At 28.4% G+C, this 20,741-nt stretch overlaps 9 protein-coding genes across 10 annotated transcripts; 7 read left to right on the forward strand and 2 right to left on the reverse strand.

The window, feature by feature from the left end:
* Positions 1–274: 274 nt before the first annotated feature.
* On the forward strand, positions 275–2,874 carry LOC123263724 (putative ABC transporter C family member 15). Of its 2 annotated transcripts, none has more exons than XM_044726685.1 (7): positions 275–348; positions 754–1,301; positions 1,401–1,850; positions 1,934–2,060; positions 2,127–2,266; positions 2,351–2,530; positions 2,617–2,874. In XM_044726685.1, exons 2-7 carry the CDS (start codon positions 766–768, stop codon positions 2,645–2,647), a joined length of 1,464 nt encoding a protein of 487 aa, XP_044582620.1. In that variant the 5' UTR covers positions 275–348; positions 754–765; the 3' UTR covers positions 2,648–2,874. The 2 variants fall into 2 exon arrangements, with proteins under 2 accessions (XP_044582620.1, XP_044582610.1); XM_044726675.1 differs by having other exon boundaries at positions 288–564; positions 758–1,301.
* A 413-nt stretch (positions 2,875–3,287) lies between these two features.
* On the forward strand, positions 3,288–5,211 carry LOC123263734 (dimethyladenosine transferase 2, mitochondrial). The gene is made up of 4 exons (XM_044726699.1): positions 3,288–3,423; positions 3,528–4,271; positions 4,343–4,650; positions 4,733–5,211. Exons 1-4 carry the CDS (start codon positions 3,400–3,402, stop codon positions 4,911–4,913), a joined length of 1,257 nt encoding a protein of 418 aa, XP_044582634.1. The 5' UTR covers positions 3,288–3,399; the 3' UTR covers positions 4,914–5,211.
* Positions 5,212–5,351: 140 nt separating this feature from the next.
* On the forward strand, positions 5,352–6,259 carry LOC123263738. The gene is made up of 2 exons (XM_044726713.1): positions 5,352–5,507; positions 5,593–6,259. Exons 1-2 carry the CDS (start codon positions 5,352–5,354, stop codon positions 6,016–6,018), a joined length of 582 nt encoding a protein of 193 aa, XP_044582648.1. The 3' UTR covers positions 6,019–6,259.
* A 198-nt stretch (positions 6,260–6,457) lies between these two features.
* On the forward strand, positions 6,458–7,397 carry LOC123263799. The gene is made up of 2 exons (XM_044726773.1): positions 6,458–6,776; positions 6,859–7,397. The coding sequence occupies exons 1-2, from the start codon at positions 6,666–6,668 to the stop codon at positions 7,321–7,323; spliced, it is 576 nt and encodes a 191-aa protein (XP_044582708.1). The 5' UTR covers positions 6,458–6,665; the 3' UTR covers positions 7,324–7,397.
* Positions 7,398–7,891: 494 nt separating this feature from the next.
* Positions 7,892–9,229, reverse strand: LOC123263788 (transmembrane protein 179). Its single transcript, XM_044726761.1, has 2 exons — positions 8,842–9,229; positions 7,892–8,755 (listed from the first exon to the last, which is right to left on the reverse strand). Exons 1-2 carry the CDS (start codon positions 8,949–8,951, stop codon positions 8,200–8,202), a joined length of 666 nt encoding a protein of 221 aa, XP_044582696.1. The 5' UTR covers positions 8,952–9,229; the 3' UTR covers positions 7,892–8,199.
* A 304-nt stretch (positions 9,230–9,533) lies between these two features.
* Positions 9,534–12,559, forward strand: LOC123263757. The gene is made up of 9 exons (XM_044726734.1): positions 9,534–9,807; positions 9,921–10,174; positions 10,532–10,594; positions 10,665–10,979; positions 11,052–11,274; positions 11,358–11,470; positions 11,535–11,746; positions 11,816–11,890; positions 12,286–12,559. Exons 1-9 carry the CDS (start codon positions 9,750–9,752, stop codon positions 12,368–12,370), a joined length of 1,398 nt encoding a protein of 465 aa, XP_044582669.1. The 5' UTR covers positions 9,534–9,749; the 3' UTR covers positions 12,371–12,559.
* A 604-nt stretch (positions 12,560–13,163) lies between these two features.
* On the forward strand, positions 13,164–16,078 carry LOC123263780. The gene is made up of 6 exons (XM_044726752.1): positions 13,164–13,294; positions 13,404–13,496; positions 14,379–14,744; positions 14,834–15,394; positions 15,469–15,805; positions 15,885–16,078. Exons 3-6 carry the CDS (start codon positions 14,538–14,540, stop codon positions 16,007–16,009), a joined length of 1,230 nt encoding a protein of 409 aa, XP_044582687.1. The 5' UTR covers positions 13,164–13,294; positions 13,404–13,496; positions 14,379–14,537; the 3' UTR covers positions 16,010–16,078.
* Positions 16,079–16,909: 831 nt separating this feature from the next.
* Positions 16,910–18,216, reverse strand: LOC123263805. The gene is made up of 3 exons (XM_044726787.1): positions 17,896–18,216; positions 17,664–17,825; positions 16,910–17,589 (listed from the first exon to the last, which is right to left on the reverse strand). Exons 1-3 carry the CDS (start codon positions 17,951–17,953, stop codon positions 17,360–17,362), a joined length of 450 nt encoding a protein of 149 aa, XP_044582722.1. The 5' UTR covers positions 17,954–18,216; the 3' UTR covers positions 16,910–17,359.
* Positions 18,217–18,529: 313 nt separating this feature from the next.
* Positions 18,530–20,698, forward strand: LOC123263768 (26S proteasome regulatory subunit 4-like). The gene is made up of 5 exons (XM_044726742.1): positions 18,530–18,639; positions 18,724–18,855; positions 19,099–19,660; positions 19,785–20,171; positions 20,235–20,698. Exons 2-5 carry the CDS (start codon positions 18,853–18,855, stop codon positions 20,603–20,605), a joined length of 1,323 nt encoding a protein of 440 aa, XP_044582677.1. The 5' UTR covers positions 18,530–18,639; positions 18,724–18,852; the 3' UTR covers positions 20,606–20,698.
* Positions 20,699–20,741: the final 43 nt, after the last annotated feature.

Raw genomic sequence — 20,741 nt, forward strand, 5'->3', positions numbered from 1 at the left:
ACTCGTGTGCTATGTTTGAGAATGTTCTTTCTATCCAAAAATATAAAAATATGACATATTTTCTAATTAAAAGTTTTGTTATTTCTCCCTATAAAATTGCTACTAACTATTTTTGTATAAAGTTTATTTAAGTATAAACATTTATGATACAATTTAACATTTCTAAATATTAACCAATAAGTTTGAGTTATCAGTCATAATTGACCAATAAGACGTTACTCCGCAAATTCGTTTGATCATCACAAGACTTACTTACGACAATCAGCGCTACTGGTGTACTTTTCTATCATTTGTCATCGAGCAACGCATTAACTGGTTTGTCGTCAACTGTCGATTGTTTAGTCTTAGTAAAGGTTTGTTTTGTCATTTCGTATTGTTATGCATGTCTTTTGTATTTAATCCAATCCATGCATTGTCAAACATAAGCATCCAAATATTTTTGCAATGAGTCAGCATCCTTGTTCATAAATTCAACACTTGTGATATTAATTCATCATTAGCAGTATCTTCATTTTTGTGAATAGTGTTACCGGCATATTTTGGACGCTTCGCTTTCAGTTAAAAGTAAGATTTATTTTTATCAGTAATTTATAATAATGGTTTGTGCACAATATTCAATTTTATGTAAATAATATTAACTCTTGTTTGATCAAATGACAGTATTTTTATTTTAATTATTGTAAAATTTTATAAAATTTAACCCAAGCCACGTGCAGTGTGTTATTTTTAATTGAATTTGATAATTTATTATTTTCAGCATCCATCATGGATAATTTTTCAGATGAAAAACTAAACAATCTAAATTCATCTAAAGTTGCTGAAAAAGTAATTAACGTAGATGAAAATATGTCAAAGAATCCAGAAGAATCGGTTAATTTGCAGAGTAGTAGCACAAAACAATCACCAGATAAAGTAATATTACAAAGTACCCAGATAGAGGCTGAACGTGTACCACATTCTCATTTAATTGAATCAACTATTCATGAGAGAAAGATGATTAAGAAATCAAGATCTCATAAAAAATCTGCGCCAAACGATTCTCAACGTGATCATGAAAATACCCTTTTCGACCAATATGTATCTAAAAATGATGAAAGTTTAAATATTAATCCAGCGAAAGCTACAAAACTACCTATTAACGATAGCAATAGTCATATCAGCAATTTTTCTTTACCAAAATTGCCGAGTAATACTTCGACTCAAGGACTTGATGATGGACTTTTTGTTTTTGGTGAGCCAAAAGTCAATGTTGAAACGAAACAATTTACGTTTTCTTTAAAACCCAAAGAAGTTCAAAGAAAGTATGAAATATTTTTTATTTATTTATACCGTAAAAGCTTTCAATGTAATAAGCTAATTTAATTTTTAATATTTTTATTTACATTGTCTTCCAATTTCAGGCGTGTTTCGCTTGATAAAAAACAACTTAACGAAGATGAATCATTGATTTCGCTCCTAACGTGCATTAATAGTTTAAACAAAATTATTTCTAAAGCAGAAAAATCAAAGGTGATCGGAATTTTTGACAGCCCGAAATCTAATGACACAAATACAATTAAGTCCGCTTTGTTGCAACTACGTCTCGCGCCTGATAAAGCTCCATGGGTTGGAAAAGCTGTTTTTGTCAACAATCAAGTTCCAGCGTCTGAGTTTATTATTAGAGAAAACATTCTATTTGGAAATGAATACGATGCCCAACGTTACCATTCAGCGATTGCATTGAGTTGCTTACGAGAAGACCTTAAATTGTTAGCAGATGGTGATAAAACTGTAATTGACAAGAAGCATTTACAATTGACGGACACACAAAAAGAAAAACTTGCTCTTGCAAGAGCGTTTTACGCTAACACGTAATTAATTTTTATATTCAGTTTTTATGATTAATTTAATTATTTAAAAATACTTTACTAAAATTAGTTTCATACTCTTTCAGGGATATTTATATCTTAGAAGACATTTTGAATTCGATTGATAAAATTACTGGAGAATGCATATTTGAAACTCTCATTCAAGGCGCTTTAGAAGAAAAAGTCGTTATTTTCATCACGCACAATCCAATGGTAAGTAATTTATATACAAGTTTTTATATTTAATTTAATAATTTAATTTTGTTTTATATTTTTTAGTACCTTAGTCAGTGTGATGAGATATATGTAATAAAAAATGGTGAAATAATAGCGCACGGGGATCATCAATCATTGTTACAAACTAATGAGCTTTATGCATCAATAATCAACGCTTCTATTGATAGTTTCATTAATAAAAAGTATTTTTAACTATTAATTTACGAATTACTTATTAGTATTTAATTTAATTTAATTGTTTTCGTAATTAATTTTAATTTTTACAGTGTAAAAATAACAATGAAGGATGAATTAAATTCCAGCGAGAGAGAAAAAGCCGCATCACGTACTCTACGCCTCAACATAAAAATAATGATTATTTTTTTTACAATTGTATTGTCGTTACTGTACATGCTTCAACACGTGTCAATGGAACAGTTTTGCAGTTTTGTAGCATCTACGATAATGTAAGTGTCTTGAACAAAATTTATTTATTATCTCGTTTGATAATCATATTTATTTCATACCTATTTAATTTTTAATTTGTTTTTAGGAAAATAGTAACAATTTTTTATGATGTATAGTATCTCGCATGTTATCTTCTTGAAGTTTAATTTTCATTTCGCTTCTAGAAAAATCATAAAAGCAGCCGATGAAATTATAGATTACCATCGATATTTTCAACCAAAAAAATTCAGTTAATTACTTTTCATTTTATATTTTTATATCTCTGCATACATCATAGTATTTCCAGTCATTTACTTCTATCATTTCATTAAATTAAATTATTTCTTCTTATTTATTTAAAAAAGAATGAATGTGTTCTGTAATGCTTAAGTCGACTTAAATTAATAACTATGTTATATTGTGAAATTATTTGCGTTAGTGGATTATATGAACCAAAAAAATTATATTAAATTACTTTTTTCATATTTAAATATTGTTAATCTGTTAAAAAAAAAAAAAAGGATTTTTAAATTAAAATGCTATGGAAATTTATGTTTCAATATTTGTTATAAGTACAAGAATTACGATTTATATTGAATAAAAAATTTGTATGTAATGAATAACTTTCTTGTTGCTTACTATAATTTGTCAATTTATATTATATTTTTACTTTTTATACATTTTTAATCGTTAAAATTCTGCTTGAAATTCTGAAACTCAAATCTCGGAATCACATCGTAGTGCGCATATGTACAACGTGCGGAAATCTATTCGTGTTATGTACTCAATCGGTAATGTAAATATCTACGAATAAAATGAAATGTCAACAATAACATTTTAAATTATTACGTTTTATTTATTACACATAAAAATAAAATACTGAGACAAAATGTCAGTGAGAATGAAAACTAATGTAAGTTACTTTTAATGAACTTATTCATTTATCGTTTCGCATATTATATATAAATTGTCAATTAGTTTTTATTGAATTATTTTTATAAACGAATTTTTTTTCAGATGTTCTTCCGCATGTTTGTAACGAAAACAAAACACCTTGCACAAAAAGAACTTCGTTTACTTGATAACGATCAGATAGAAACGTCACAAAAATTACCTTTTAATGAGGACACAGATTTAGAAGTCAATAAATCTGACTTGGACGAAGAAATCTCACTGGAAAACATCAAAGGCAATGCAAAGGTTATCAAGGCACTGAAAGACATGGGCGATGTTGATGTAAATCGCATTCCGCAAATTTGTTTGAGTAAAGTGCAGTCTCCTAAGTTACTATACTTGTTAAATAAAAATACCGCTAAAGATCTTGCATCAATAATTGCAAATGATATCATTAAATCTAATGTACCTGTCGTAGAAGTTAATTCCGGTCCTGGATTTCTAACTGAAGAGTTACTTAAAGCTGGTGTTCCTCGAATTTATATGAATGAAAAATACGAAGAATTTCATTGGTATCTTGAACCACTTTTGAAAAAATATGGCAAGCGATTGAGTTTACGAAAATACAATCTTTTACAACTAAGTCTTATTCAATCTTCAGACGACAGAATTAATGGCAAAAAAATGCAAGATATTTTTGGAGGAATTGATACAAAACAATGGGATCAGGAACCATCAATGCAAATAATTTCAATAGTACCTAATAAACCATTTTTATACAGCGTACAATACTCAATGATAGATCAATATTTGTCTAGCTTTGGACGTATTATTTTATACATCGTGACCAAGCCATCAATAGCTAAAGTAAATATAATTATATAAAAATATATATATTTTTAATAATTTTCACTAAAATTTTTTATATTATTTTTAAGATTTTTGAAAATATTCCTGATTCTTCTCTTCACAAACCCAGAAATATTTTTCTTCAGACGATGTTTGACTCAAAAGTACTTGGTTCATTACCAAGAGCGTCATTTTTCCCATTGAATTCTAATACAAAGAAAAAACGACCGAATTCTAAACTTTACATAGATGATAATGAAAAAATGTCTGTCATGAGATTAGAAGCCAAGAAGGATTTTTTATCTGATGATTTTACAAAGCGCGATGCTTTAATGTTTCTGTATTTTTTAAAATCTCATATGAGAAGACGTGATGCGCGAATTATACCAGAATTAGAGTAAGTTTTAGTCGACATCAAACATAACAAATTTTATTAATTATGTTCTATGTACCTAACATTTTTATTATACTCTTTTTAGAAAACTAATGCCAGGCTGTGGAAGACAATTGATACGACATAATTTGAATATTTATTCGAGATTTTCAGAATTGTCATCGTATCAATTATTCATTTTATTTCAAATAATCAAGTCTTGGGCCCAGTTTGAAAACAGTTCATTTGTCGAGGATTTGAAGTTTCAATTTGAGCAAGAAACGTAGCCGTATTTTTATTTTCATCTGTCTATTCGATTATTTAAAATAATTATAATTATTGAAAAAATTCATGTAAATATTCATCAGTTGTGAAAATGATTTTCATTAAAATTGTTGATCGTTAATAACTTGGCTGTATTTTTATACATTAAATTAATTAAAAATCTTCAATATGAAGATAATCATTACTTTTCATTTAATCTTACTTCGTTAGTGAACTTTAATCTTTCGTTTAATCTAACTCGACTGATCAGCCACTCTTTGAATACATTTATAGTAAATACTGACTTGTTTTTAAAACAAGAAAAAAAAAAAATTAAACGTTTAAGGTTTCAATGCCAATAACTTTCTATTTTTGTATAAATTATCTGGGGATTTCCGAGCATCACTTGTCAATTTTTTGTTTCATCCACTACACGCCTGTACTAAGAAGTTTACTTTATAATGATAACAGAAATATTTTTATTTTTTTCGCTAATTGGGGTTTCTCTAAGTCAAGATATTGCTTTTCCTGATGATAATGATGAAATAAAAATTCGAATTCATACTACGTTAACAACACCAAAAACTACTACTACTTCTACAACTCCTTTTAAAATTGTAAGTAAATTTCTGATTAATTCATAGCTCATAAAAGATTTAATATATTAACATAATTTTTTTTATTGTACATGTTGTATACTAGAGTGAAACAAGCGTAAAAGTGTGTCCGGTGAATATGACAACAATCACCGAAAACGGTGAAACTATTTGTGAATGTGTCGCAGGATATGTTTATTATTTGCCTTTGGACAGTTGCTTCATACCTTACAGCCGGGGACCATGTACATCAGGATATCATTTAGCTTTTCCTAATGGCACAATGACAGTTGAGTGTTCAAAAAATCCCTGCGATGATGATTCTGTAGTGTACCAAAATAAATGCCACAAGTTTCTAAAATCGGGCCCACCATGTCCTGAAGGTCAAACATTGACTGTCAGTGAAGAAAATTATGAAATAATGTGTCAAGAAGTAATGCCAATCATCTATCAGTTAATAGTGACTCCAACAAAACGCTGTTCGGCTGGTTCACGTATGGCAGCTCGCGGAATATGCCGACAACTTTTATAAATTTTGTTTCTCTATCAATACTTTAAATTACATGGAATAATCAATGTCGATGTTAAATACTAAATAAGTTGGACGAATTTATCTTTACGCAACCATTTTTCACACTCGAATCATCGATTGGATAGTTCAAGGACGTGTATCTCAGTGATGTTTTTATTTTAAAGTTTTTTAATAATAGTAATATGAACCGTTGCTTTAATTTTTTTTTCTGTAAAAATTAATGATAACAATTTTATATCATCAGAGTTAAACTTTTATTTTTGTTAATAGATATTTGTCAAACTTAACTAAAAATTAAAAATCCTTAATAAAAAAAATTCACCGTTAACCTTAGCATTTAATTTAATTGATAATCCTTTCAATTTTTATGCTAGTTAGCCTTGAAACTTTTAAGTGAAGATTATAGCTAATCTCTTTATTTTTCAATTTAAATATTAATAAAAAAAACTGAATTCATAGCGACTAAGTACAGAATAAATCTCCTCCATGAAAATATGAGTATATTTTTCTTATTTGGAGAGTCCCATCGGCAATCTAATAATAGGAAGGGAAAACCAGTCTTTCGTCAGTCTAGATCGAGTTCACGGTAGCAGATCATTTAATAACATAAGACTCATCCGATCAAACAACATCTGCCTTTTTAAAAGATGATGTGGATTTACTTATCAAGTATTTTAATGTTTGTAATGTGCAATTCTCAAGATATTCTTTTTCCAACTGATGAGGAGACGTCATATATTAGTGGAAATATAACAACGGTGAGTTTTTAATTTTAATAAAAATTTAAGAATCGGTAAATATATATAAATATCTAATTATTTTTTTTGTAAAATGTAATAGTTGACGGAGCGAATACCAGTTTTTATTCCGGACACATGTCCAGACAATATGTTACTGTATCCAGGAGCCGGTAATAAAAGTATCTGGATCTGTGATTGTAGACCAAGATTTCTCTACTTTCCATTAAGTCATTCGTGTTATGAAGCTTACAGACAAGGTCCATGTAGCAAAGGCGAATATGTCGTACTACCTTCAGATGAAGTTGTACCACGATGCCAAGTTAATCCGTGTGGTGAAGACGGTTTGGTTAGTTATAATGGTGTTTGTTACTATCTTAAAACTAAAGGAGGTCCTTGCGCACCTGATGGAGTACTTGGCGTTAATGAAACTACTTTTGAAATTCAATGTATATCAACTGATCTTGCGCCATTTGTTATTGTAAATGTACCACAACTAACGTGTTCTCCAGGAAGTCGGAGAAATTCTCTTGGTGTTTGTAAACCACCCTTTAAATCTATACCATAGACATCATGAATAATTTATCAATTTTATTTTATTTAATACGTTATTTATAATATTTATTCAACTAATAAAAATTTGTATTTATATAAAACAAAATATATTTTTATTTATACTTTTAGTGTAGTTAAACGATCAATTAGTTTTCTTCTTTGTTTAAACTTATATACAGAATTTAGTTAAAAAGTTTTTTAAATTATTGATGAATAATTTTTTATGATATGTACATTACTTTTATCGTCGTAATTTTTTGAATATAAAATCTAACAAATCTAATACTGGCTACAAGTTATACACTTTTGTAGTATGTAATACATTGTATTATTAATAACGCAAGCACATAAATTTCATACAATAAAAATTTTTATTGTATTTTTATTCTTTGGAATAAAAAATATATCAATTGGAAAAAAAACTTTTTGTTTTTATAGTGACTATAATATGAAATATTAAATTCATTTATAAATAATATTTATGTCTGTATTATAATATCAAATTTTTCAAGAATATATGTAATAATAATATTATATATTATTATTATTAAATAATAGATCTATATTAATAAATAAGTAATGGTATATTCATAGATGTGTGTAGAAAAAAAATACATTTCACCAAAATGATTGTTATAACTGAATAAATCAAATATTATGCATTAATTATTAATTGATATTCAAAGTGAATTATAATTACAAATTATTTATTGGTAAAATTTTTAAATGAAACTGAAATTAAAACGTAGTAAGTTTTGGTGTAATACTACAGTTGTCATGTTCGTCTACAAACTTATGAATATACCACGTACAATAATGAGAATTATTATCAAATAGTATTTTTGAAATGAATTTAAAATTAAAATAATTTATAAAAAAATTAAAATAATCAATTAATTTCGTATGGTTGGCTGATACCTGCACCTTCTATCAATCTTTGTCTTTCTCTAAACATGGAAACTTTCATGTTTTCAAGCTGATGATACTTGAGTAATTTAAGAACAGCGAAAACTGAAAGACCAACCCAAATAGAAAGACTGCTCCAGGCTCCAAATTGTGCGACACCTAGTTCAATATAAAATCCAGATGTATTAATACCGTCATTTTTATCAATATCATTGCCAGCTGCTAGATCACAAGATGGAAATCTCTTGGACATGCATTGGCACCATGTCATGAAGCCGAGAGTTATAAACGTCGCAGCTATCAGAGTCACAGTTGCTAGGAATATTGAGCTGACTACATCCACAAAAGCTGACAGAAACGAACTATCTTCTCCATGATACATCAGCATTGAGAGTCTGTATATTTGTACCAAAGACGTAATCAGAAGGATTAATCCTACGAATATCGTATAGTTGCAATAAATTTGTGATCCCCAGCTGACAACTAATTGTCCATCTGTTTCTTGCCAAACTCCAGTTGAAAAAAGAAGACAATGTCCTCTAAAAAAAAAATTGAAATTATTATTATCATAAGATAATTAAATAATTTTTTTTTTTAAATTATAATAGTAAGAAGAATAGATTACTTGAATTCATCCTGATGGAGACTCATAGGTACAATAATACATAATGACAGTATTGAAGCGACGACATATCCGGCAACTTGACTTATCAACAAAACGTTTGTAAAAGCCATAATCGGTTACTTTTGTTGTCTCGTTACTTCTAGATGAGTAATAAATAATCGTCACAATCTCTTTATTGAAGATTCACAATTAAACTCACTTTTAGTAAAACTGCACTTAAACGAATTAAACATTTGATGTTATTTTTTAGGGAGAGTCAAAATAGATCATTAGTCAAACTTTATTTTTGTAAATAATATTTAACAAGTTTTTATATTATTATAAAAACAAATAAAATATTTTGTAGTTTTGTAAGTGCGTGTAAAGTCTTGATTTCATTGTGTATCTTTTTTTGTCATGACAGTGTATATAAACGAATTGAGAGCCCTCTTTCGCGTCAATTGCCAATAATTTAAAAAAGAACATTCTTCTTACCGATTATCAGTTATTCCAGGAACTTTCTTATCGGTTTAAAAAATAAAGCGGTTTTTTAAATATTTAAACTGAGGAACTAAAATAAACAAATACGCTCTCATCCGGTAATACTTGAAATAAAAAACTTATTCAACAATATCTAAATCATAATAATGATAATAAAACGTTGAAAAAAGGAATAATTATAAAAGCTTTTAAAAATATTTAAGTGGTCAGTTTTAAATGTTGTTTTTTTTAAACAACAAGTACAGTTTCCCACTAACAACTAAATCCATTCAAGGAGAGATTAATATACTGGTTAACAATATTTATATTTTTAATATTAATCAAGAGCTATTACTACGATCCCTTATCTCTTAGTCATCGTGATAAGAATTTGCAATAAGTATTACATTTATCTTTATCCCTCGCAGTAGCACTAGAATAACGTCATAATGTGCATTAACTTCAAATTTTGTGTTTTTTTGTTAATCGCTTCAGCCTATGGCCAAAGTAAGTCTTGGCACATTTATTATAAAATAAAAAAAAAATTTATTTTTTTATCAAATAATGTTACTTAATTCAAGTTTATTTATAATATTCTTCTTCTTCTTTCTAATCACCAGAATGTTCTTTTAAACGGCCAAACGGAACTGAAGTATCACCAGACGAAATCAAATATGGAATCGTATTAGATCCGATTCAAGATACTACTAGCCCTGGACTTATATTGTTAAGTTATAGTACAACTGATGTAAGTTCCATTATGAACCAAGTAACTTCATCTACTAAAGGATATTTTTTTATGACACCATCTTTTCAAAACAATCAGTTTCAAGTAGTTTTAGCTGATATTTTTGAAGAGTATGAAAAGTATGAGGTAATCAATGAAATTAATTCATTTTTCATAATTAAATTAACTCAAGCGCCACTAAAAGATTTAGATTATTTGGAAAATTTTATATTACAAGAAGTCAAAAACTAATAATTGTCAACTTAAATTCCACAAAATATTACCAAAAAAATTTTTGCTCCACTTGAAAAGTCAATACATAAATAGTTTGGATTAGTACCTATTCCTTCAAATGGGAGTATGCTTTATTCTAACTAAATAAAAATTATTAATCATTTTTTTTATTAATTGATAAACTTAAATTAAAGTTCCAAATATTAAATTGTATCATTGAAATGATCAATTTTTAATTAATATAAAAAATTATTATCATTTTTCAACTAGACTAAAGATTCTAACAGTATCTACGTAACATTCAACTGTAATGGAGGAACATCAACGACCCTGGTAATTATTTATAAATAAATGAATATCTCATTATAGAAAAAATATTAATTGATCATTAATGGTATTCCAGGAAATAATCTTACGTATAATAGACACAAATAATCATGATCCGCAGTTTGTAAATGCGCCATACAGTTATAAAGTATCGATGCCCTTACCGAAGAACTTTCCTCTGCATCTTCTCTACGGAATTTCAGCTAGAGATGTCGATTTGACTAACAATAATATAACGTTTTTTGTAAATGAATCTGACATCAATAGTCAAGGATTTTCTGCGTCCTGGTTAGCAACTGACTCAGTTGATACTAAATTACATCGTGCTTCATTAATCACTACAACTGCTATTAATTTTAAAAACGACTTCTCATTCAAAGTTTACGCTCGAGTAATTTTTATACTTAATTATTAACTTTTTATCGCTACTTTTATCAAATGTTATTGATAAATTTTTTTTTAGGATACAGGAAGTAATCCCAGAACAGTTTCTGCGCCAGTGACGATAATAGTTGATAAAGATAATTCTATTTTGCGATTCGCAAAACCAATTTACATTGCGGATTACAGTGATCTGACGCCTGAAGTGGCTAATGGAACAATATTTACATTTCAACAAGGTGATATTTTATTGAGCGCCGGTGCTGATGATTCTGTTAAATATTATCTTCAGGAAGAATCAAATGGTAAATTTTATTAATCAACTTATTAATAAAAGCCAATAACTAGTATAATTTATAAATAAAAAAAAAGAAAATCCTCTTAATAGAATATCAAGAAAATTTTCACTTGATTACACATTCAAATGGATCAATACAATTACAATTGATAAATCCTCCCAGCAGATTTTTCAATGAAAGTTTTGTTTTATTGATACTTAATGTAAGTACATATTTAATTAATTTTATAAATATTTCAAAAGCAATAATTATTATTCAATTTATAGGCGACAAAACCGGGAGTCGATGATATTACAGTTTTGCATATTTCTCTTCCCGGAAGATCAACATATAAAAATTCTTCAATATCCACAACAGTATCACCTAAAATAGAGTCTAGTAATGATGATAGTACCGACTCTACAGCTTTAATTGTTCTAGGAGTTTTGTTGGCCGTAGTTACGATCGCGTTGATTGTTATGATCATCATTTACAAGAGGTAGAACAATAGAATAGTTAATTTAAATTTTTAATTAAGTATTATATAATTTTTATCTCATTTATTCAGACGAAGTACATCTGTAGTGACGGAGAAAGTAAATGGCATTCAAGAAAAAAATGAAGATATGGTGGAAGTTGAAAGGTAAATTATTTATTTTCTTTTTGCAAATAATTACAGTAGTAGTTAAGTATAATTAAACTTGATCGTTCTCACGTTTATCGGGTTTAAAAAATAACAAAGGAGTTACCTTAACAGGTAGTTTTATAAGAATCTAAAATCTAAGCGCGTGGTGATGATCAAATGTTTTTATTCTATTTATCTTACGTTGTTGCCTAACCATATACAAATTAAATAGTAGGAAAGAAGGTCATGGTGTATATATGCGTGATAAATCCTTGCATATCATCACGCACGATCCACAATAATTATATTCAGCTATTGTTATATTGGCTAAACTTTTGTTTTTATTTATAGATAAATTTAATTAATTAATTAACAATAGGTATACAATGCTCAATAAATTTTATATTTTTCAGAAATAGTTCAAATCCAGTTTCATCTGCGAGAAGATCAGTTGCGTTCAATGACATCGTTGAGGAAATCAAAATTGCTAGACTATAATAAGTCGCTATTTTAACATAATAATAGCGTAACCCGGAAGCTCACTTACAGGAAATTATAAATTTACTCATACTTATTTTTAAGTAAAACATAAAATAAAAGTCATTTTTTACAAGACTAAATATTTAAGAAAACACCTAAAATTTTATTATTACAATGCTTAAATAATTATAATTATTTAATAAAATAAACATATTTATATTATTGCAAAACTTGATTATTAAAATGCAATGCAAGCATCTTTGCATTCTTTTGCGTCGTATAAAAATTGTAAATCGATTTTTTTATTTGCGCATCATTCTTCTTTCTAATTACTTATAAAAATAATTAAATTAAGTCTTACTAGATTAATTGGGTAAATAAAAGAAGAAAAACATGTCTTAATTTTTGATGATATTTTTAAAAGCGTTACTCAGAGATTAATCCAAGTCCATTCAATCAGTACATAGATAGATATAAATATACATAATATATGTTTCTGACCATTCTATAAATCGAGTTTGACCTTGTAGTACTCGGTAATCATATAGACATACCTACTCATATATATGTATATAAATATAGTCAAGACGTCAAAACTCCAAATTACGATCAAGTAAATTTACATGAATTTGTAATATAAATTTAGATTGTTATATCTATTCCATGAGAGTTTATTAAGAATTTGAGGATTTTTTGGACAAAGTGGAATAGAGTACGTATATAGACATGTATTAAGTAGGGAGAGCTGGTTGTTTGTGGTTGTTCCCCTTCCCCTCCATAATCGTAGTTGCTTCTGCTGTTGCTGCTGGTACCGTTTTATTATGTCGAGCTCGCGATGAGTTTCAGTTGCCGGTTACGGTTGCTTCTTATATCATATAAAGGCAACTCACTTTAGTTTTTATCTTCATATGTATTAGATCACTTGCCAGATCCAATTGTACAGTTGAGTTTGTTTGTTTATTTACTTATTTGAATTCCTTATACTTAAAACTATAATTATTCATCTTCAAAATTAACTCATGAAATTACTTGCTTTTGTGATATGATTCAGTGAACAGTTTACGCGTCTGACAGGTTCATGCAATTATTTTTGGAGGCTGCACAAACTTCTCCGTAATCCGAATTTTCTTTCTTCTTAATTCAGGTATTTTAATTTTTTAAATAATAGTTGATAAATTAAAAATAAATTATTATTATTATTACTTAATGACATAGTTTAAAAATATTAGAGATAACAGCATTTTAATTAATTACCAAGACACGTTTGAAGTTTATTAGTTAGTAGTTAGTTATTTATATACTGTTTTGATCGATATGTAACATTGATGGCCAAGTAACGGTTTAAGTTGGTAATTTTTTTTGTTATTAAATATTAATGGAATGAACTTGTATCTAGTCGACGACACCAGCAGTGCAAGTTTGCCTATGTGAACTTGTATTTTATTTATTATCTAAGTGCACGTAACTACAACTATAATAACGCGGGAATTTTTTTTTTTCTCATTACTGTTATTACACAGGATAATTTTATGACGTACATAGTTTTTGCACTTTTGTAATTTTAAATTAAAATTATTTTTATACTGTCGATTTTCATATTTAAATAAAAAAATTTTTTGCATAAGTTTAATCATATTGATCAACGTGTTGCGAGATAATAACATACCTGCTAATTAAATCGATTGAATGTATAGCGATATAAATAATTCATTGAATTACATAATAAATTTAGTTGATTTTCATTGTCAAATATTAAACAAACTAAAATGTCAAATAAGTTAAGTGACTGCAACTTGTATATTGGAGAATTTGATCTAGTTAGTTTGATGATCGATGAAGTAACAATGTTGATTAAGACCACGCCTATCATACCTCTAACGCATTTATTACTTGCTAATTTTGTTTTCAATAGAAATAATTATATAATAACTATGATGATAAAAGCTACTAAAAAATTATAATTAAAAATCAAAAGCTGTAAATTTGAGTGAAGAATCTTATTAATGTTGATGATTTGAATTTTCAGTTGACGTTTACGTCGATGAATGTTATCACGATTGGTGATAAGAGTTACGATAGCGATACCAAGTCTAATTGTCAACGTGTAAGACAACTGCAAGTACTGTAATTGTATACATAAATATATATACAATACATAGATCAGTTAAGGCAAAACAAAACGACAATGGCAATTGCGAAGATTAAGAGTTTTCTTGACAGTAGTCTAAAGAGTGTAACGACTCCGCTGGATCGTACTACTACTTTAGAGCCTGAAATAGGTATCAGGATTGTTCACTCACCGTATGATAAAACATTGAGGGTTACTGTTCTTGGTGCAAGACATTTGCCACAGAATTTTGGATTTACAAGAGTCAACAGTTATGTTGTAAAGGTAAAATTATTTTAATTTATTATAATGATTAATGTGAATTTTTTTTTATTTGTGAATATAATTACTGATTCTTTATAAATTCTTTGCAGGTTAAATTCTTCCCAGGCAAGGAAAAATTTGAGACGACCTCGAAAAACGAATCTTGGCCGCAGTGGAATGAAGAGTTCACGTTTCACTTGAGAAAAGAAACTAAAATAAAATTTGGCAAGTCAAAAGTCACTGAAGAGTTTCTAGATGGATCTAAACTTATAATAGCGACGCTTTATGCGATTCTTGAAGACAAACCGCTGATCGCGACTGATAAGAAAGAAGCAGAGAAGGAAAATTCAAAGGAAGGAAGTAAAGATGGTAAGAAGGACGGAAAGAAGAAAGACGGATCTACGACGTCTGGGTCTCAGGAGTCGAAATCTAATAAACTACTGGGTCAATTATTCAGTAAAAGTTCCGATAAAGAAAAGGAAAAGGAGCTGGTTGTTGAAAAGAAAAGTATTGACAAGAGACGAACTGTTGGAGCTACCACCATTTCATTAGATGTTAAGAACTTTGTTACTAAACCACCCAAGGCTAAACATTCGGATGATGTGTCTACTGGGGATCTTTGGAAACCACTCAGACCTATTGCCAGCGGAATATCTGGTGCTGAAGATAGGGTAAGTAGAGAAATTTTGAAACTAAAATCTGAAATTTAGAGTTAAACTTTAATCATTTATTTTTTTCCCAATAGCGAGAAAGTAAAAAAGGACAAGTAGAAATGATTCTAGTACAAGAAAAAAGTGATAAAAAAGATGTTAGTGAAGGTCGATTGATATTAAGCTTATCACGATTGAGATGTTCACTTCAAACAATGCATGAACAAGAGTCGCTTAAAGGCCAGTTGTATATAAAAATGTCTGTTGTTGATGGTGGCAGAGTGACTCATTTTTGGAAAAGTGATCGATTTAATCCATGTGTATCAATGAAATTTGCGCAGGATCAAGCACAAGTTATCGCTGAAAATCCCTATGAAGGTGCATTGAAAGATGTCAGTTTTGTTGTTAAATTTGTCTCTAAAAATAAAATGGGTAAATTTATTTTTTATTTTTTTTTTTATTTAAATGTAATATTAAAATATTCAATTGTTTTAACTCTGAAATTTTTTAGGTAAAAAAACGACAATAGGACATTTTGTTATTGGTCCGGATGTGGGTGGAACATATAGCGAACAATGGAAGCAAGCTATGGCTAAACCAGGAAATGTTGTCACTAAATGGCAAGTCTTTGAATAAGTCCATTGAGAGAGTCTGAATAAAAATTGTAAATTTTTTTTATTTTAAATTATACCTTTATCAAATGGATTATTAGTTTTAATATGTACATAAGAAACCAGTAGCCAGTATAACCGTCCGTTAAAATTCCAAGCAGCTTCTACTCACTTGTTGCTCTCATGACTCACGAGATGCAATAACAGAGAATTATTTAAACTTTTCTTGCAATATTTAAATATATTGTTGTTAAGTAAATATATTGACAAGTAAAGAGATTTTATCTTTTTCGATAAAGATGTTACGGTTGGTGTCTGATGTTTAATGGTTATTAGTAATAAGTAAAAGAATTTATTACAAAGTCCCTGGTGTAATAGTGATCCTATGAATCATTCGAGTTATTACTACGATACGGGTGTGTCACATAATTGACATAGACGTATTCTATATATAAAAGAAAGTACTATACGTCAATGCACACATGCTACTCGACAATCGTTAGAGTGCCATTAAACAATACAAACATAACAAATGAGATTTTGTATTAAATATTTATTTTAATTTAAGAAACTAAAATATACAAATATTAATAATTATTTTTTTACAATTGTATTTAAAAAATTACTAAATTTATTTTAAAGCGCTTTAGTTTTATGCAAAGTCAGTGATTATTTTATTATAATATAAAATAAAATGTTTTTATTTATAAATTAATTTTTGTATTGCAATAGATTACATACGCACCTATATAAATTTTTTTTTATTCAATTTAAGTGTAATAATAATTAAGAATTTACTATTATTTTTATTTTATTGTATAAAATTGAGTAAAAAACATTGATACTCTAAAAATTTGTTCTAATTTATATTCACATTTTTATGAATACATATGTAAAAAATTATAAAATTTATTACTTTAAATTAAGTTAGCTTATATTTTCAATAAGACGGACAATATAAAAAATTTAAAAAATTATTGGCCCTTATCAACTAAATTAGTTTAACTTACTTTGCAATTGGACGGAATTTACAATATAACAATATTTATTAATAATGAGATGATAAATATATCTCGTTTGAAGATTCTCATATTTGTACTCTATGAGTATGAGATATAAAAAGTATATCTACTCATAACTTCAGATCGAAGACAGTAATTATATGCGTAAGTATTTTTTTTGATCATGATAACGCAAAATATTATATATAAAATACAGTATAAAAAACTCTGGACGTGATAAATCACAATTAAGGCACACGTTATTAACTACTTAGCTTTTTTTGTTCTTTTTAGATTAAATTCATTTGGAGCAAACTTGGGCTTGATCAGTAGAACTTATTACTGTACTGATGATTATTAACAATTAATTTTGATCACTTAGCTGTTAAATAGTATCCTAGCGTCAATAAACCAGCAATTAATGAAACGATCCAAGAGCTGTGGATAGATGTACCCGCATTACATCCATCTTTACTATTGCACGTACAATATTCCATAAATATGTTGTAAGATCCTGTTCTCATCAAACAAAATCTTTCATCACCACCTATACCGGGTTCTCCCAAGTATGCACAACTTCTTATGTATTTCCAAACTCCATTGACTATAAAAAATTTATAAATTGATAAAAATTAAATAAAATTGATAACCTCTTGAACTTTTGATCCTTTTACTGACCTTTTTGTCGGATTTTACGACACATTGTTGATTTAACACCTTTCAAATGACTCAATTCACGTTTTTCAGAACAATCTGCTATTGGGACTGTTGAGTTATCAAAAGGATCAGCACACTTGGGATCAGAATCTGATCTGCACTCCCAACATTTTATTGCCAAACCTGATAAAAAATTTATGTTAATTTAAAATAATGCAATTATATTTTCTTACTAAAACATTTTAATATTTACCTTCGTGAATAAAAAGTACCATTAGTGATAAAATAATCAACTGTGTACTTCGTCCCATATTTATTGTTTATTATAAACTTTTTGAAACAAATTGAACAAGTGTATGAGTAATGTTTACCACGAGTTTTATTACAGCTTAATTTTTGACAACAATTTGGAGTATTATAATTATTTGTTCGTAGTTGATAAATTGTCAATACTTTTTTTTTTTTTTTTATTATATAATTTTTATAGTAAATAAAATAAAAATAACCACGATGAACTCTCACTCGTACATTACATTCGGCGACGCCCAACTTCGAATATCATCAGCGGAATCAACAGTTCGTGAAAACAGACGTCTATAGGTAGAATTATGTATACTTACTTAAATATACTACGCATGTCGAATGAAATGTTCATTTTCTATGAAATAAATTTGTAATTCATAAATTAATCATTATTACAGTATAAATTTGAAAATATAATATTTATGAATATAAAAATTCTAGAGATGATTTTTAGTTTAAACGCAAAAATGCATGATGAACAGATTGCCGGTAAAAATAATAAAAATAATCGATTTTCGATTTGCCATCCGTAAAATTATCGCTTGTTGGAAACGATTATCGATAGAGTACACATCGATATATTCTGTCAGAAATGCATTAAAGATGGCAGTTGCATTACTGTTTTCAAAAATATAACTCACGTGTACAAAAGATTTGTGTACAGTTAACGAACCTATTCTTCGTCATCGCGTAGGTAAGGAGATTATAAATAATAGAATCAATTTATTTATTATAAAAAAAACATTATAAATGTCGAAATTGTTACTTTTTGTTTCAGAGTATCAACAACTTATATAATTATCTGTAGAAATATTTTTTTTATATTTAATTCAACCGTGGAAAACATTTTCCTTTCATCTCACCAGTGACTTGCGATTTTGTTGTAGCTCCATAAGACCAAATAAAGATGGTAAATATATTTTTTTTATTTTATAATTAAATTTTATAATTAAACAGTTAGACTTATTCTTACATAACTCTGATTTTAAAATAATAAGTAAATTTTGATAAAATAACAAGATGTAAGAAAGTATAGTTTGGTAACTATAAATATAATGATGAGTATGACATTTTGGAACTCAAAATATGTGTCTGTCTAGGTATAACGTATATATGTAATAAATGTTGATTATAATGATAATTTTTTTTTCAGGGTCAGAATCATTCAGGTACTGGTGGCGGGCGTAAAAAAAAGGATGGTAATGATAAAAAGAAAAAGTATGAACCACCAATCCCAACGCGAGTTGGTAACCTAAAACGTCGCCGTCCAAAAGGCCCAGACACTGCTGTGAAATTACCTCAAGTTAAACCTCATACTAGATGCAAGTTGAAGTTATTAAAGTTGGATAGAATAAAGGATTATTTGCTGATGGAAGAAGAATTTATAAAGAACCAGGAGAGATTGAAGCCTACTGAAGAAAAAGATGAAGAAGATTTATCTAAAGTTGAGATTTTAAGAGGATCACCGATGAATGTTGGAACATTGGAAGAGGTGATCGATGACAATCATGCGATTGTATCAACTTCTTTGGGTTCTAAATACTATATATCAATTCTTTCTTTTGTGGACAAAAATCAACTGGAACCTGGATGTCACGTTCTGCTGAATCACAGAAATCATTCAGTTGTTGGTGTCCTAGATGACACCACAGACCCGATGGTTACAGTTATGAAGTTGCAAAATGCACCTCCAGAGACTTATGCTGACATTGGAGGTAATTTTTTAAGTTTCTCCTATGAAAATTTGAATTTATAAAATTTTAACTTCTCAAAAGTGATTTTTAAAATTTTGTAACTAGCTAGTATGAAACAAAATAAAATAATTATTTTTATTGACAGGTCTAGAAGAACAAATTCGAGAGATCAAGGAATCAGTGGAGTTACCGTTGACCCATCCAGAATATTATGAAGAAATGGGTATTAAACCACCAAAAGGTGTAATTTTATACGGCGAACCTGGAACTGGAAAGACTTTACTAGCCAAGGCTGTGGCAAATCAAACCTCTGCAACTTTTTTACGTGTCGTTGGCTCTGAACTGATTCAAAAATACCTTGGAGATGGTCCCAAACTCGTTCGTGAGCTCTTCAGGGTAGCAGAAGAACATGCACCGTCGATTGTCTTCATTGATGAAATAGATGCTGTGGGGACCAAGCGATATGACAGTAACAGCGGTGGTGAAAGAGAAATTCAAAGAACTATGTTGGAGTTATTGAATCAACTTGATGGTAATATTTAAATATTATTTATACTTGATTATAATCGTTAAATAACTTTATTAATTATTTTAGGATTCGATAGCCGTGGGGATGTTAAAGTAATTATGGCAACTAACAGAATTGAATCTCTGGATCCAGCTTTAATCCGTCCAGGTCGTATTGACCGCAAAATAGAATTCACGCTTCCTGATGAGAACACTAAGAGACGCATTTTCAACATCCACACCAGCAAGATGACCTTAGCACCAGATGTCAATCTCAATGACCTCATTATGTCTAAAGAGGATCTATCAGGAGCTGATATCAAAGCAATATGTACTGAGGCTGGTTTAATGGCGCTTCGTGAGCGTCGTATGAAAATTACCAATGAAGACTTTAAAAAATCCAAAGAAAATGTTCTTTATAAGAAGAAAGAAGGTTCACCAGAAGGCCTTTACTTATAAACAATTTTAGTGCAGTATTTTTTATTAATAATTTTGGATATGAGCTTTATCGTATTTGAATAATTATAAAATACATTAGATTTTCATCATTAATATTATCTGACAATGTGTATTCTATTCTATAATATATATTTGA

This window comes from Cotesia glomerata, linkage group LG1 (genome assembly GCF_020080835.1).
Source record: "Cotesia glomerata isolate CgM1 linkage group LG1, MPM_Cglom_v2.3, whole genome shotgun sequence".
In the NCBI taxonomy this organism is placed as follows: domain Eukaryota; kingdom Metazoa; phylum Arthropoda; class Insecta; order Hymenoptera; family Braconidae; genus Cotesia; species Cotesia glomerata.

Bases quoted from the DNA above. Each gene is read 5' to 3' on its own strand.
- LOC123263757 (XM_044726734.1), top strand. From the start codon at position 9,750: ATGTGCATTAACTTCAAATTTTGTGTTTTTTTGTTAATCGCTTCAGCC. The intron at 10,175-10,531 runs GTAATCAATGAA...TTTTTCAACTAG, and splicing joins AAGAGTATGAAAAGTATGAG to ACTAAAGATTCTAACAGTAT. The intron at 11,891-12,285 runs GTAAATTATTTA...TATATTTTTCAG, and splicing joins GATATGGTGGAAGTTGAAAG to AAATAGTTCAAATCCAGTTT.
- LOC123263768 (XM_044726742.1), top strand. The intron at 19,661-19,784 runs GTAATTTTTTAA...TTTTATTGACAG, and splicing joins GACTTATGCTGACATTGGAG to GTCTAGAAGAACAAATTCGA. The intron at 20,172-20,234 runs GTAATATTTAAA...TAATTATTTTAG, and splicing joins GTTATTGAATCAACTTGATG to GATTCGATAGCCGTGGGGAT.
- LOC123263799 (XM_044726773.1), top strand. From the start codon at position 6,666: ATGATGTGGATTTACTTATCAAGTATTTTAATGTTTGTAATGTGCAAT. The intron at 6,777-6,858 runs GTGAGTTTTTAA...AAAATGTAATAG, and splicing joins TTAGTGGAAATATAACAACG to TTGACGGAGCGAATACCAGT.
- LOC123263780 (XM_044726752.1), top strand. From the start codon at position 14,538: ATGGCAATTGCGAAGATTAAGAGTTTTCTTGACAGTAGTCTAAAGAGT. The intron at 14,745-14,833 runs GTAAAATTATTT...AATTCTTTGCAG, and splicing joins TCAACAGTTATGTTGTAAAG to GTTAAATTCTTCCCAGGCAA. The intron at 15,806-15,884 runs GTAAATTTATTT...GAAATTTTTTAG, and splicing joins TGTCTCTAAAAATAAAATGG to GTAAAAAAACGACAATAGGA.
- LOC123263788 (XM_044726761.1), bottom strand. From the start codon at position 8,951: ATGGCTTTTACAAACGTTTTGTTGATAAGTCAAGTTGCCGGATATGTC. The intron at 8,756-8,841 runs GTAATCTATTCT...TTTTTTTTTTAG, and splicing joins CTCCATCAGGATGAATTCAA to AGGACATTGTCTTCTTTTTT.
- LOC123263805 (XM_044726787.1), bottom strand. From the start codon at position 17,953: ATGGGACGAAGTACACAGTTGATTATTTTATCACTAATGGTACTTTTT. The intron at 17,826-17,895 runs GTAAATATTAAA...ATTTTTTATCAG, and splicing joins GGTACTTTTTATTCACGAAG to GTTTGGCAATAAAATGTTGG. The intron at 17,590-17,663 runs GTCAGTAAAAGG...AATTTTTTATAG, and splicing joins TCGTAAAATCCGACAAAAAG to TCAATGGAGTTTGGAAATAC.
- LOC123263734 (XM_044726699.1), top strand. From the start codon at position 3,400: ATGTCAGTGAGAATGAAAACTAAT. The intron at 3,424-3,527 runs GTAAGTTACTTT...ATTTTTTTTCAG, and splicing joins CAGTGAGAATGAAAACTAAT to ATGTTCTTCCGCATGTTTGT. The intron at 4,651-4,732 runs GTAAGTTTTAGT...TACTCTTTTTAG, and splicing joins CGAATTATACCAGAATTAGA to AAAACTAATGCCAGGCTGTG.
- LOC123263738 (XM_044726713.1), top strand. From the start codon at position 5,352: ATGATAACAGAAATATTTTTATTTTTTTCGCTAATTGGGGTTTCTCTA. The intron at 5,508-5,592 runs GTAAGTAAATTT...GTTGTATACTAG, and splicing joins CTACAACTCCTTTTAAAATT to AGTGAAACAAGCGTAAAAGT.
- LOC123263724 (XM_044726685.1), top strand. From the start codon at position 766: ATGGATAATTTTTCAGATGAAAAACTAAACAATCTAAATTCATCTAAA. The intron at 2,061-2,126 runs GTAAGTAATTTA...TATATTTTTTAG, and splicing joins TCATCACGCACAATCCAATG to TACCTTAGTCAGTGTGATGA. The intron at 2,267-2,350 runs GTATTTTTAACT...TAATTTTTACAG, and splicing joins GATAGTTTCATTAATAAAAA to TGTAAAAATAACAATGAAGG.